This window comes from Pistacia vera, unplaced genomic scaffold (assembly GCF_008641045.1).
Source record: "Pistacia vera cultivar Batoury unplaced genomic scaffold, PisVer_v2 Contig337, whole genome shotgun sequence".
Lineage (NCBI taxonomy): Eukaryota > Viridiplantae > Streptophyta > Magnoliopsida > Sapindales > Anacardiaceae > Pistacia > Pistacia vera.
In genome coordinates, this window is record NW_022196154.1 from 719745 (window position 1) to 731401 (window position 11657).

The following is an 11657-nucleotide window of genomic DNA, read 5'->3' on the forward strand; positions in this document are numbered from 1 at the left end:
ATATGCTTCCTTCCCTTCCCCTTCCCCATCCCCTGTACCAAAAATTCAGTTATTTTCAGGAAGCAAATACAACTATACAAACACAAACTCTTCTTCTTATCTCTACTTTTCAACTCTAAATTCGGTTTGGGTTTTAGAAAATTTAAGATGGTGAGTCCTAAAGGCGAGACTACCACAAAAAAAAAGAAACTACCTGCGATTTCTGTAGTGACCAGATTGCGGTTCTTTACTGTAGAGCTGACTCCGCTATGCTCTGTTTGTTCTGCGACCAACAAGTGCACTCCGCAAACCTACTGTCAAAGAAACCCCTCCGCTCACAGATCTGCGATAACTGCAGTAACGAACCGTTTCTGTCCGGTGCGCCACTGACAAGTTGGTCCTGTGTCAAGAGTGTGACTGCGATGCGCACGGGAGCTGCTCTGTGTCCGATTCGGATTCACACGATCGTGTCCCAGTTGAAGGCTTCTCGGTGTCCCTCAGCTCTAGACTCGCGTCAAGTGGGGCTTCGGTCTTGATGATAAAAAACTGAATGAATCTTCGCCGTTGATTGACTACTGAGCGGTGTCAAGATATGAGGAGTCCGGTTGAGTCTTCGTGGATGGACGACAACAAATCAGGAGTAAGTGTTCAAGATTCGATGGTGCCAAATGATAAAGGTATGTTTTATAATGGAGAGATTATAGTATGTCGAAAAGGCAAAGTCCAGTTGTGGAAAACTTAAACAAGTGATACATAAACAACTGGTTCAGTTGTTAAAGAGTGATTTAATGGGAACGAAGTTGGTGTTTTATAATGATGTAGTAAAGAGTTTGTGTGGGAGGAGATGCGAAATTTGTGTCCAATGAAAGGAATGACGGAGGCCAAGTTAATAGTTGTGTTCAAGATCGTTGCAGCAACAGACGCCTTTGCTCTCTACTTGTGATGCAGGAACAGATGGATGCCAAAGAGAGTGACCGTGTGTTAACAGGGATTGTTGTGGATGGAAATTCTGGTGGGTCGGCTCAGTGTTGTTTTTGAACTCTTAAAAATTTTTAATGTTGCTTTGTTCTCTCAATTATATGTTTTGATTGGCTTCAAGCTTCAATAGAGATCTTAAGCAAGCGTGCTGTGTATGCGGACGTGTTTTCAATTGTTGAAACTGAAGTTGATGTAGTTTGTTCTTCTATGCGTTTTCTTTCGTTCCTCAATGTGTTGATTTGCCTTAAACCTTGTTGTTATGTTAATGATGTTGATTCTGGGGTAATTTTTGGCTTTCATTCTTTGGGTAATTACCTTCCCAAGGCCGCCGCTATCAATTTTCATCAGTCAATTATTAACTTGAATGTTAATCTATTATGGATTGTAATGGTGGGGTGAGAGATTTTGTGATTTAAATTAGAATATACAAGATGAGCCTGCTATTTCTCATGCCCCTGATTATTTCTCCTTGTTCTTAAGAAGGCATTTTAAAATTAAAGCAAGTTAACACCTTTCTAATTTTATTTCGATTAGCATGGGTTCTCAAATCTTTCTTAGAAAATGCATTTGCTAGGTCTTTTGTCCTTGTTCAACTGCCCTGATTTTAATTAGTTCACTTTATGTTGAGAGAAATAGCAGTAGTTGATTAATGGGAATCCATATAATCACACTTGCTACTCCCATGCAGATATGGGATTTTCATTCAGGACTTTGAGGGCCACTGAAGAATCTACCAGCTGGAAGTTGCATATGGTGGAAGTGATGCAGTATTTATGATAAAAAACTTTGGTGAACTTATGAAAGAAACACTTTGGCTAGTACAGAAGTTTGCAAATATGTTCCAGATGATTGTCCCATGGACATGAAGACATGGCTTCTTTTAATGTAAGTCTTGACTGTATTTCAGTTTGATTGTAATTGTTCATTCATTAAATTTCTGATTGTATGTATTGTGACCTTAGAGTTAGGTTGAGCAGCTTAGGTCCGTTTGTTTCCCTGTTTTACACTATCCTATTCCTATTTTTTCCAAATATACATTTGTTTCCTTATTCTGAAAATCCTATTTTATTTTATTTATATTTTTAAACCCCTAAGTTTGTTAATTTAACTAAACAAAAAAAAAAAAAAAAAAAAAAATTAGAAATTGACACCCTCACCCTCCCACATTTGCCAGATCGAAATCTGGTATAATAGCCCACTACCAACTGGATCTAGTCGGTAGTGAGCTGATTTAGCCTTTTCTGGTCAGATCTACCGTGGATCTGGTTGGAAAAGTCCAGATCTACGGCTGAAGATCTAGCCGTAGCTAGTTGTCAACGACGACCAAGATATGGCCGTCGTTGACCATCAACGATAGCCATATGTTTGGTCATCGTTGACCACCAAACACGGCCAAATCTGGCTGTCAACGATCAAATCTAGTCGTAGATCTGACTTTTTTTGGCCAGATCCACGGTGGATTTGGCTGGAAAAGGCCATATCGGCGCATGATTGGTTAGATCCAGCCGGTCGTGCGCCAATACAGCGACTCCAGCCATCCTCTGGCAGTGGTGGCCAGTTGCCAGTTTTAATGGGTGGGTGGGGTGTTTTTGTTAATTTTTAATATTTTATTACAGGGGTATTTAGAAAATTAACAAACCTAGGGGGGTATTTTTGTTAATTTTCAAATCTCACCTCGTAATAACAACCTACTCTAACTTTTTTTAAAATCCTATAAATCGTATCCAAAATAATAAAACAAACAAACCCTTAGTGTTGGGACATTGTGACTCGTTTTCCTATTTGTTCCCATGTGAAATTGTACGTCTTTAGGAAAACTATTTAATAAAGAATACAATTGTACATAGGAATATAATTTAGGAGTCTAATTAGAAATTGAAATATGAATCCTATTGGAATTAGAATATCGCATATCCTACCTATAAGTATAGGGGTGAGAACTAATTCAAGGTCATGAGAGAATGTGAGAACACAGGGTATTTGATGTAAGGGTTATTAAACACCTTGAGGAGAGTGTCTTAGAAACTGTGATTGTTTTTACTCTAGGTACTAAATTGAGCGTGGTTAGAAACTAGGATGTTTTCGCTTTGTTTTATGTATTGGATTTATAGTGTTGTGTACTCTTATATATTGTGTTCATGAAATTATAGTGAATTTATCTCATCTGTGGATGTAGGCGGGTTATGCCGAACCACATATATATTGTGTCTCTTTGTATAGCGTGATTTTATTTCTATGTTATTTATCTCAAAAGTATGTTTTCTGCTGCGTGATCTCTTACCACGGGATCATTTGTTTAACCAAGAGGTTAGGGATTCAAAATTTCAAATAGCCTGGGTGCTCTTGTCTCGAACTAGAGAGTTTGGGGTTTTGTAGGTATCTAAAATAGAAACAAAAATTTATGTGATACTGTACATAAAATACTTGTAGAAGATACACTGCATCGTCTTAACTGCAGCACTGGTACCGTAGTAATCTCCTTTATAAATTATGGAATTCGTAATAGTAATGGCATGACTGCTTCAAAATAACATATAAAATCCACCTAGCGATTCTTTCTGTTTGTTAACACTCCATGCTTTGAAACTATGTAAAGAAGTAGAAAATGGCTGGTCAAAGTTCCTTTTTTGGATGGCCAGATAAAAATTTGTATAGGATAAGAAAACTTATTTATGCCCAGAATAACTGTTTCTTGCATGTTCAAGTGATGGACGATCGTTTCCTACATATTCAAATATTTAGACATAAATGAAATAGACAGAATATGATCTGGTAGTTTTATTGGTAGAAAAGCTCTTAAATATGGAGCTAATTAAACCTGATAATTTGCTTTTTCACGTAATTTACATCTATCTTGCGTGTAATGTTGACAGCCTTTGGCTCTTTCTAATAATAGGGCATCTTGTACTAATATTTTGTAATCCAGAACTCAAATAATCCAACAGCCAGTCAGGGGCCTGCAACATCTGAGAGCAACAACCTGCCGATAGCAAAGCCATCATCAGGTTCAGCTTTTGGTAAACCCAAGGACTCTAGTAGCTCTAAAGATAACCAGTTCATGGAACAGTCTTTTCTTGTGAGACATGATGGAGTGACGACAGCTGCAGCAACCAAAGCTGATCTGGAGCTGCTGGCACAAAATAGAGGCAATGCGATGCAACGTTACAAGGAGAAGAAGAAAACACGGAGGTAGGTTCTTTCCTTATCATTATTTAAGATTTTGCTTTAGACTTTATCCAGATTATTTGATATCTAGATACGAGAAGCACATACGGTACGAATCAAGGAAGGCAAGAGCTGATACCAGGAAGCGAGTGAAAGGTCGATTTGTGAAGACTATTGAAGCTCCTGATGGTTGAATCTTGTGCTGGGATAAACTGCTCGTTGTGTCAGACACGTACTCGTGCGAGTGTAACAAAAGTGTTTTGCTTGAAATAATGCAGTAGAGTTGACAAATGCCGGGGACGAAGGGGGGACTAGTAATAGGTTGGTAGTTGTCGATGCTTTGGTAATGTAGGATGAATACTTGTCTCAGTCGTGTTCTGCTACAAGCTAACGGTGTTAGAATTTAGAAATCTGTTAATAGCCAGTAGAGAACAGAAAATGATGCTGCTTTCGCCCTTGTACAAAAATTGAATGAGGGTTTTTTGGGTGAAGGTACTCGTAATTATCATAACTAGTCATTTTATTTCTCTTTGAAAAGCTTCTGGCAGGTAAACGCTATGGATTTATGTAAATTACACTCTAAGCTGTGTATTGGCCTGAAATTAAACTTCAATGGATAATGATGCCACTATTGATGAATAACACCTTTATATACTTACACATCCATTCGGCTAAGCAAGTATATTATTCAATTTTTTATTTTTTAAAATAATATCAACTTCCGATAAAATTTTCTTAAATGTATTTTCTAACCGTTTAACTATTAATATATTACCTTTTTACTTATATTAGAAGTAAAAAAAAAAAAAAAAAGATAATTAAAAAAATCGGTCTTTATAATAGTTTTAGCTGGAAAATGGAATAGTAACACTCTTCTTAAAACTATTGTCTTATATAATTTAATTTATACAACAGTATCCAAGTTCAATATCTTATCTTTTACTCCTATACATACCATTAGTAAATAAGTTACTTTTTTCAAACGAAGGTTTTTTGGTAGTTCAATTCATTATATTAATAACTTAAAGAGATTGGTTTAACAGTTAAGAAAGTTTCTTCGTTTTATTGACTGTTTGAGTTCAAACCATTTTGACGCGTATAAGTTAATCTAAACACCCCATCATAGATAAAAAAAAAAAAATCATTATATTAATAGTGAAATGGTGAAATTTGTTGTTGAGCTCTTCAATAGTATGATTATCTTAAGCGTTTGTTATCTTGTCTGCTTGCTTGCGAAAAAGTGGACAGTCTTTCTGCTTGGAAAAACACTTGGTTGACCCAAAAGATAATCTAGAATCCTGAGATCCAAATCCCGCTGATCCATGCGACTGGTTTCACGTATCAATCATGCGACCTTGACAGCAGTCACAAGGCTGTATGTATTTTCCACCTTTACTTAATTTATATAAGATCACACAGTTCCGGTTTTGAGGAACTATCTTTAGGAATACAATTTGGTAATTGAACTAATCCATACAAACACCGTTTTCTAACTTGAAAATTAGGAATCAATATGCATAGTGAAGGTGTTATGCCTAAAAAGTCAGCGCTGATATGGACTCTCGTCAGCAAGGGCCAATCAAAATTCAAGGAGGCTTTGTGCCGTCTAGACGCTGCCACGTCGCGCAATGACGGAAAAGGTATGGTTCTTGTTAGTACAGCAGGTGAATGCCAGACTTGCGAGTGGCTAGGAATCGTCCATCTGCCCAAGCCCTACGCAATTTAAGGATGTCTCTCTTACAGACAACCAATGAGAAGCGGGTTAGGAATTGTACCTCACTAGTTAGACTGCAAACTCATGATTATTACCTTGAATCCTCCAACTATAAATAGAGGGCTCCTCTCTCATTTACGAGATTAGCTCATCTTTAGTCTCAAACAACATACATTCTCTCTTTCTCTCTCTATATTCTCTCTAGATTGTAATTTAACTCATTGCACGTGACCTGACTGTAACCATCTATTAATATAACTACAATGGACGTAAGATTAGCTTTTGAGCATCTAAACTACTTTAAAAATCATTTTTTTATTTATTATCTCGCTACATATTTTCATATCACGTGTAACTTTTAAGCCCACTTAGCACTTTGCATGTGTGAGCCATTGGTGTCAAAATCAAGTGTCAATAGTTTGACGCTAGAAGAAGGGCACTGATTTAGTATCTACTCTTCATCAGAAACCTCTGACCAATCGGTCTTACCCATCAGCAAATGGCTTGCGGTTTCAAAATTGAGCGAACCAACCTTAACAATGAGGAAATCCCCCGGGTATAGGATGACACTTCTCTCGAAGTGCCGCTAGTCCAACATAGTATCATAGCAGATATTCCTTCAAGCTCACGACTCGACCCAACCGTGATGAGTTACCTGAAAATGTTCAATAATACTCTCCAAACGGTTAGCCAAAGACTAAAGGTTAGACTATTTGGATCGAGTCGTACCACTAGAGTCCAATGAAGTGGTGCCACCGCCAAAGACTCCTGTAGGTCACACAAAAGCGCGAAAAATGGCAAAAGTCCGTACCATGCGCACTGCAACACACAAAAGTAAGGGAAAGCAAGTGGCGATCAGTAGACCGAAGGGCTCCAAGAGACCAACAAACACCAGTTGTGCAACGGGTAGAATACCCATGGCATTGCGACTCAGCGACATGTCGCAGCATAATCCGTCCCACGCCAAGTCGCATGGGCACTCCCACAAAACTGCAAGGTAGGGAGATTCCCAATATTGTCGAAATGATGACCTCGACCATCATCATGCAGGAAACCGTTGTCGTCTGTGGGTCAATTTTGACCACCGCGGAGATCGAGAAAACTCTCCAACCCATTCAATGCCTTCACATGACCCCAACCAACATATGTCAAGGTTCGTCGGAGCTTCCAACTGAGTTGAGGAAGAGCTCAATTTACGGTCTTTCCTCAACCACAACCACAACCACAACCACAACCACAACCACAACCACAACCGTGAGAGTCGAACCCATATTGCAGAAAGTGATCTCCAGGCAACTCCGTTACCTTAGATTGAGGAACTACATCGAGCTTTGGATCAACTTAAGGCTCAGCAGAATGAGCGTGGGAAGGTCACAGAGGCGTTTCCCTTTTCTTCAGCAGTTTTAGCTTCTCCTATCCCATCGAGATTCAAAATGCCCAACATGCAGGTAATCGATGGGAATTCAGATCTGCAGGATCACCTTTATGAGTTCAACGACCTCATGGAACTCCACCAAGACTCTGACTTGGCCAAATGTCGCTGCTTAGTAGTAACCTTGACTACCCATGCTAAGCGCTGGTTCAGATCGCTTCCCGCGGGATCAATCAGCTCGTTGCAACAAATGAGCTCATCATTCCTAAGACATTTCCAGGTGAACAGGAAGTTATTGATGCCGTTGAGCTATCTGAGCAACATACGGAAGGAGAGGAATGAATCCCTCCAATCTTACACAGACAGATTTCACAAGGAACTCCACAAAGTGGCTCATACTCCCGAAGAGTTCGTTCAGACTCTCATTATCGCAGGGGTTCACCCACAAACTAACTTGTGGAAGGAACTGCAATCCGAGGACGATGTTTCCCTCACTCGCTTCTACAACCTCACTGAAAAATATCTTTGAATAAAAAATTTCGTGGCTGCTCTTAATTGCCACAACCGTGGTCCCTCGACCAGTGCTCCCGATTGGGGGGAGAATAGTAAAAAGGTTGATCGCAGACTGGCTAATGATGATCAGCGAAAATGAAAGAAGTAGCGATTTGAGCCCAAAAAATCTTATGCCCTAATTCCTCGTCACGATCACGACAATAATCAATACACTCATTTGAATGCCTTAGTGTCGGCTATTCTGGATAAGTCAAAGGAGACCAGCCTGCTCAGAGAGCTAGAGCCCATGAAGAATCCCCCATTAGCTAGAAACAGTAAGAAGTACTGTTATTATCATCGGGATAATGGGCATCACACCGATGAGTGTTAGACTCTCAAGCAAGCAATCGAAGACCTCATCAAGCAAGGGCACTTCAAAGAGTATGTTGATGGTCTGAGTCCTGTTCAAGAAAAGGATTAAGAGGAACAAGAGAAGAAGTGTCGTGGTCATAAGGGTTTCTACTTTGTAGGGATCGTATTTAGAGGATCACACCTCGTGGGGAACTCTTGAGGTGCCCAAGCTCAGGAAGCTCATCATGACCCCTTGAGTGTGATGAGCACGGCGTCGCGACCTGCTAAGGTTCACAGGAAAGAGGAGATCACCTTCTCGAAGAAAGACGCAGTGCGATTGCATCATCCCTATAAGGATGCATTTGTCATCGTGCCAGAAATAGGTCGGTGCAAAGTCCACAGAATGTTGGTGGACAATTGAAGCGCCGTGAATATCCTATTTCAGCGAGCTTTCGAAAAAATGCAATTGGACGAGGCAGACTTTAAGCCTGCCTCCATCCCTCTCTATGGTTTTATTGGGGATTATTTGATTCTTAGGGGAACGATCTCACTCCAGATCACGTTTGTAAACCCCGCGTTATTATTTCGATGCACTAAGGTATGAAATTTACCTTTTCAAATAATTTTCTTTTCTTGAATGGAAGGGTAAAATGGTCAATTTACATGTATTTCGAGGTTAAATAACGTAAACAGTAACCAAAGGTATAATGGTCTTTTCATACAAATTCATATGAATAAGTATCCATAAAAATGCACTAAGGGTAAGTTAGTCATTTACCTAATGGGATTGCTTAATTGTTAAGTATTTTAAAGAAGTCAAATGGCATTAAATGAGTGCTTATCTTTATCTTGTGGTAGAAATGACCAAAACGTCCTTATATGGAAAATTTATGCCAAATGACCATTATGTCTAACTTTTATTGATCAATCACATTAGAGTAACAATTGAATGAATATTTACAAGGTTTTAAGAAAGAGTAGTCGGCCTTGTACCCCCCAAATATATCATCTTCTTCTTCATCTCTCAAATCCACCATAAAAGCCACTAATCTAAGCTTTTATTCTCAAATTTTCTTAGGATTTCAAGTTGATTTTCAAAGGAGATCACCATCCACCCTTAAAGAACTTCAATTTCAGGGTTAAAGGTAGAAAGGTGAAACTTTGGAGCCAAGGAGGAGTACCTTTGTGCTTTGAATACTAAGGTAAGGAAAAAAAATCTCCCTTATGACTACAATTGATAACACCTAGGGTTTATGAAACTTACATTTATTTATGTTAATATGAGTGTGATGCTATGTTTTGGTTATGGATTGTTTAAATGGGTGTGTTGATTGGTGTATGTGTGCATATGGAGGATGATTATGCCAATTAAGAGATTTGTAGTTGGACGATGTTTTGGCACTTTTTGGTTCTGTAAAAAGGGAGGTTTTTATGGCCTTTTATACTTAGAATGATATGGCAAATAATATGAATGTGCAAATGAAGGGGACATGGTTAAAATGAATAGAATTCGGATTTGGCTGTTTTAAGACTTATACTGTACATGCTTCACTGAATCAGTCATAACTGAAGTTATAGAAGTCCGATTGAGTTGATTCTTGAAGTGTTAAAAAGTTGAGAAACAGACCTAAAACGTTTATGTTTTAGCCAAAAATAAATTCGAATTAGAAGATAATGGAAAAATTGCTTGAAAGTAACGAACTGTATGGCATCCACCTTCTTAATGGAAATTCCCATTTGTTTCTAATTCTAATAAACCCCTGAATAATCTTACTACTGAAATTCTTTGTATTGTATGAGAAATTGAATGAATTAAGTTAAGAAGTTTAGTAGGAGAATATAGTATGATTGAGCATGGAATATGTTAGTCCATATGTTTGCATTCATAATGGTAATGCATATAGCTTATTTAGTTGTCTTATGAAAAATTTATGAAATGTTAAAGAATGAATTCCATGAGTCTCTTGAGGTATAAACCAAGATCAGAGGAATGGAATTCTTATGGAAACCATGAGTCCTTTGAGGTGACGACCAAGAACAAGGTAATGGTTTAAATGAATCCGATCGGATAACAAAGACTAATGAAACCATCAAGTATAAAGACAAAAGAAATAAGCATGCCATGTACATGAATATTTCATAAGTCATATATGTTCTATGTTATATTATGTATGATTATGTTATGACTTATGTTTATGAGAAAAGTCCAAAGTGTATGATATGTTTTATGAACTTGTTATGTTAAAGAATGAAGGTCATATTTTGTAGGTAGGTAAGGTCCTAAGTAATATACTTGTAAAATGATGTATAATGAACCTTAATAGTTTATAAATGGCCATATTCCTTACTGAGCGATTAGCGCTCACCCCACGAAATGTTTTAAAATGTTTTGCAGGTAAGGATTAAGGCATGAAGCTGGGAGAGGATTCCGAGGGACGCTATGATCATGAAGGGATGTTTTAATTATGACTTTTGAATGGTTTTGCTAGTATTTAGTGTAGTAATTATGTTTATATCTCATAATGTAGTAACTATGTCCACGTTATAATGGAATATATATTGTTTGTGTTAATAAAGGAAATCAAATTGCTAGTAAATTTTATAAAAGTGTCTATATATATGTTTTAAACTACAAGTTTATTCTTTAAATAGGATTTTAAAATAAACTTCTTTCCTAGGCGTGCATTTTCTAGGTTCTCAATGGCCAAGGGATACTGAGGAAATACCCGACTAGGGATGGGTTTTACAACGCTAGGTGAGACCAACGAAATGACCAAAATGATAGAGTTTTTGGTGGTAGACTGTCCGTCCGCCTTCAATGGCATTCTGGGATGACCTTTATTGCGAAATTTCTAGGCAGTCACCTCCATCTACCATCTGAAAATGAAGTTTCCCACCCCGACAAGGATTGGGGAAGTAAAATGATCTCAACACGAATCTCGTGACTGTTACATAGGAGCAGTGTAGATGACATGCAAGGGAAAGGGAAAGGGAAGGCCAATAGGCATCACCAAGCAGGCTATGGCGATCAGCATAATCGAGCCATAGCCTAGCCTTGTAGAGGACAACATGGATCCTCGCATCCAGGAGTGCCCTCATAATAGGCCAGTTGAGGACCTATCTGAAGTGTCAATCGATCAAAATGAGCCGACCCTAGTATTGAGAATCGAAAGTAATCTCAACCCCCAACTCGCCAAAAGCCTGACAAGGTTCCTCAGAGAGAATGTTGATGTTTTTGCATAGACTCATGTTGACATGATTGGGATTAGCTCGAATGTCATATGTCATGCACTCAACATTGACAGTACAGTCAGGACAGTTCGCCAGAAGATAAGAGTCATGGACCCTAAGCGCTATACTATCTTGAAAACTGAGGTAGATAAGCTCCTTTTGATCAGGTCTATTTAAGAAGCACTTTACCCAAGCTGGGTTGCCAATTCGGTCTTGGTAAAGAAGCCCAATGGCAAGTGGCGAACCTGCGTTGACTTCACCAACCTCAACAAAGTTTGTCCGAATGACAATTTTCCCTTGCCAAGGATCGACCAGCTCGTTAATGCCACCTCTGAGCATGAGCTATTGAGCTTTATGGATGCCTACTCAGGATAT

At 38.6% G+C, this 11657-nt stretch overlaps 1 protein-coding gene across 2 annotated transcripts; it reads left to right on the forward strand.

Moving 5' to 3' along the window:
* Positions 1-1796: 1796 nt before the first annotated feature.
* LOC116137925 (zinc finger protein CONSTANS-LIKE 15-like) lies at positions 1797-4659 on the forward strand. 2 transcript variants are annotated; one of them, XM_031423621.1, is made up of 3 exons: positions 1797-1842; positions 3884-4146; positions 4198-4659. In XM_031423621.1, the coding sequence occupies exons 1-3, from the start codon at positions 1828-1830 to the stop codon at positions 4211-4213; spliced, it is 294 nt and encodes a 97-aa protein (XP_031279481.1). In that variant the 5' UTR covers positions 1797-1827; the 3' UTR covers positions 4214-4659. The 2 variants fall into 2 exon arrangements, with proteins under 2 accessions (XP_031279481.1, XP_031279480.1); XM_031423620.1 differs by having other exon boundaries at positions 4214-4659.
* Positions 4660-11657: the final 6998 nt, after the last annotated feature.

Coding starts and splice junctions, on each gene's coding strand:
- LOC116137925 (XM_031423620.1), top strand. Junction 4,147..4,213: donor GAGAAGAAGAAAACACGGAG/GTAGGTTCTTTC, acceptor TTTGATATCTAG/ATACGAGAAGCACATACGGT.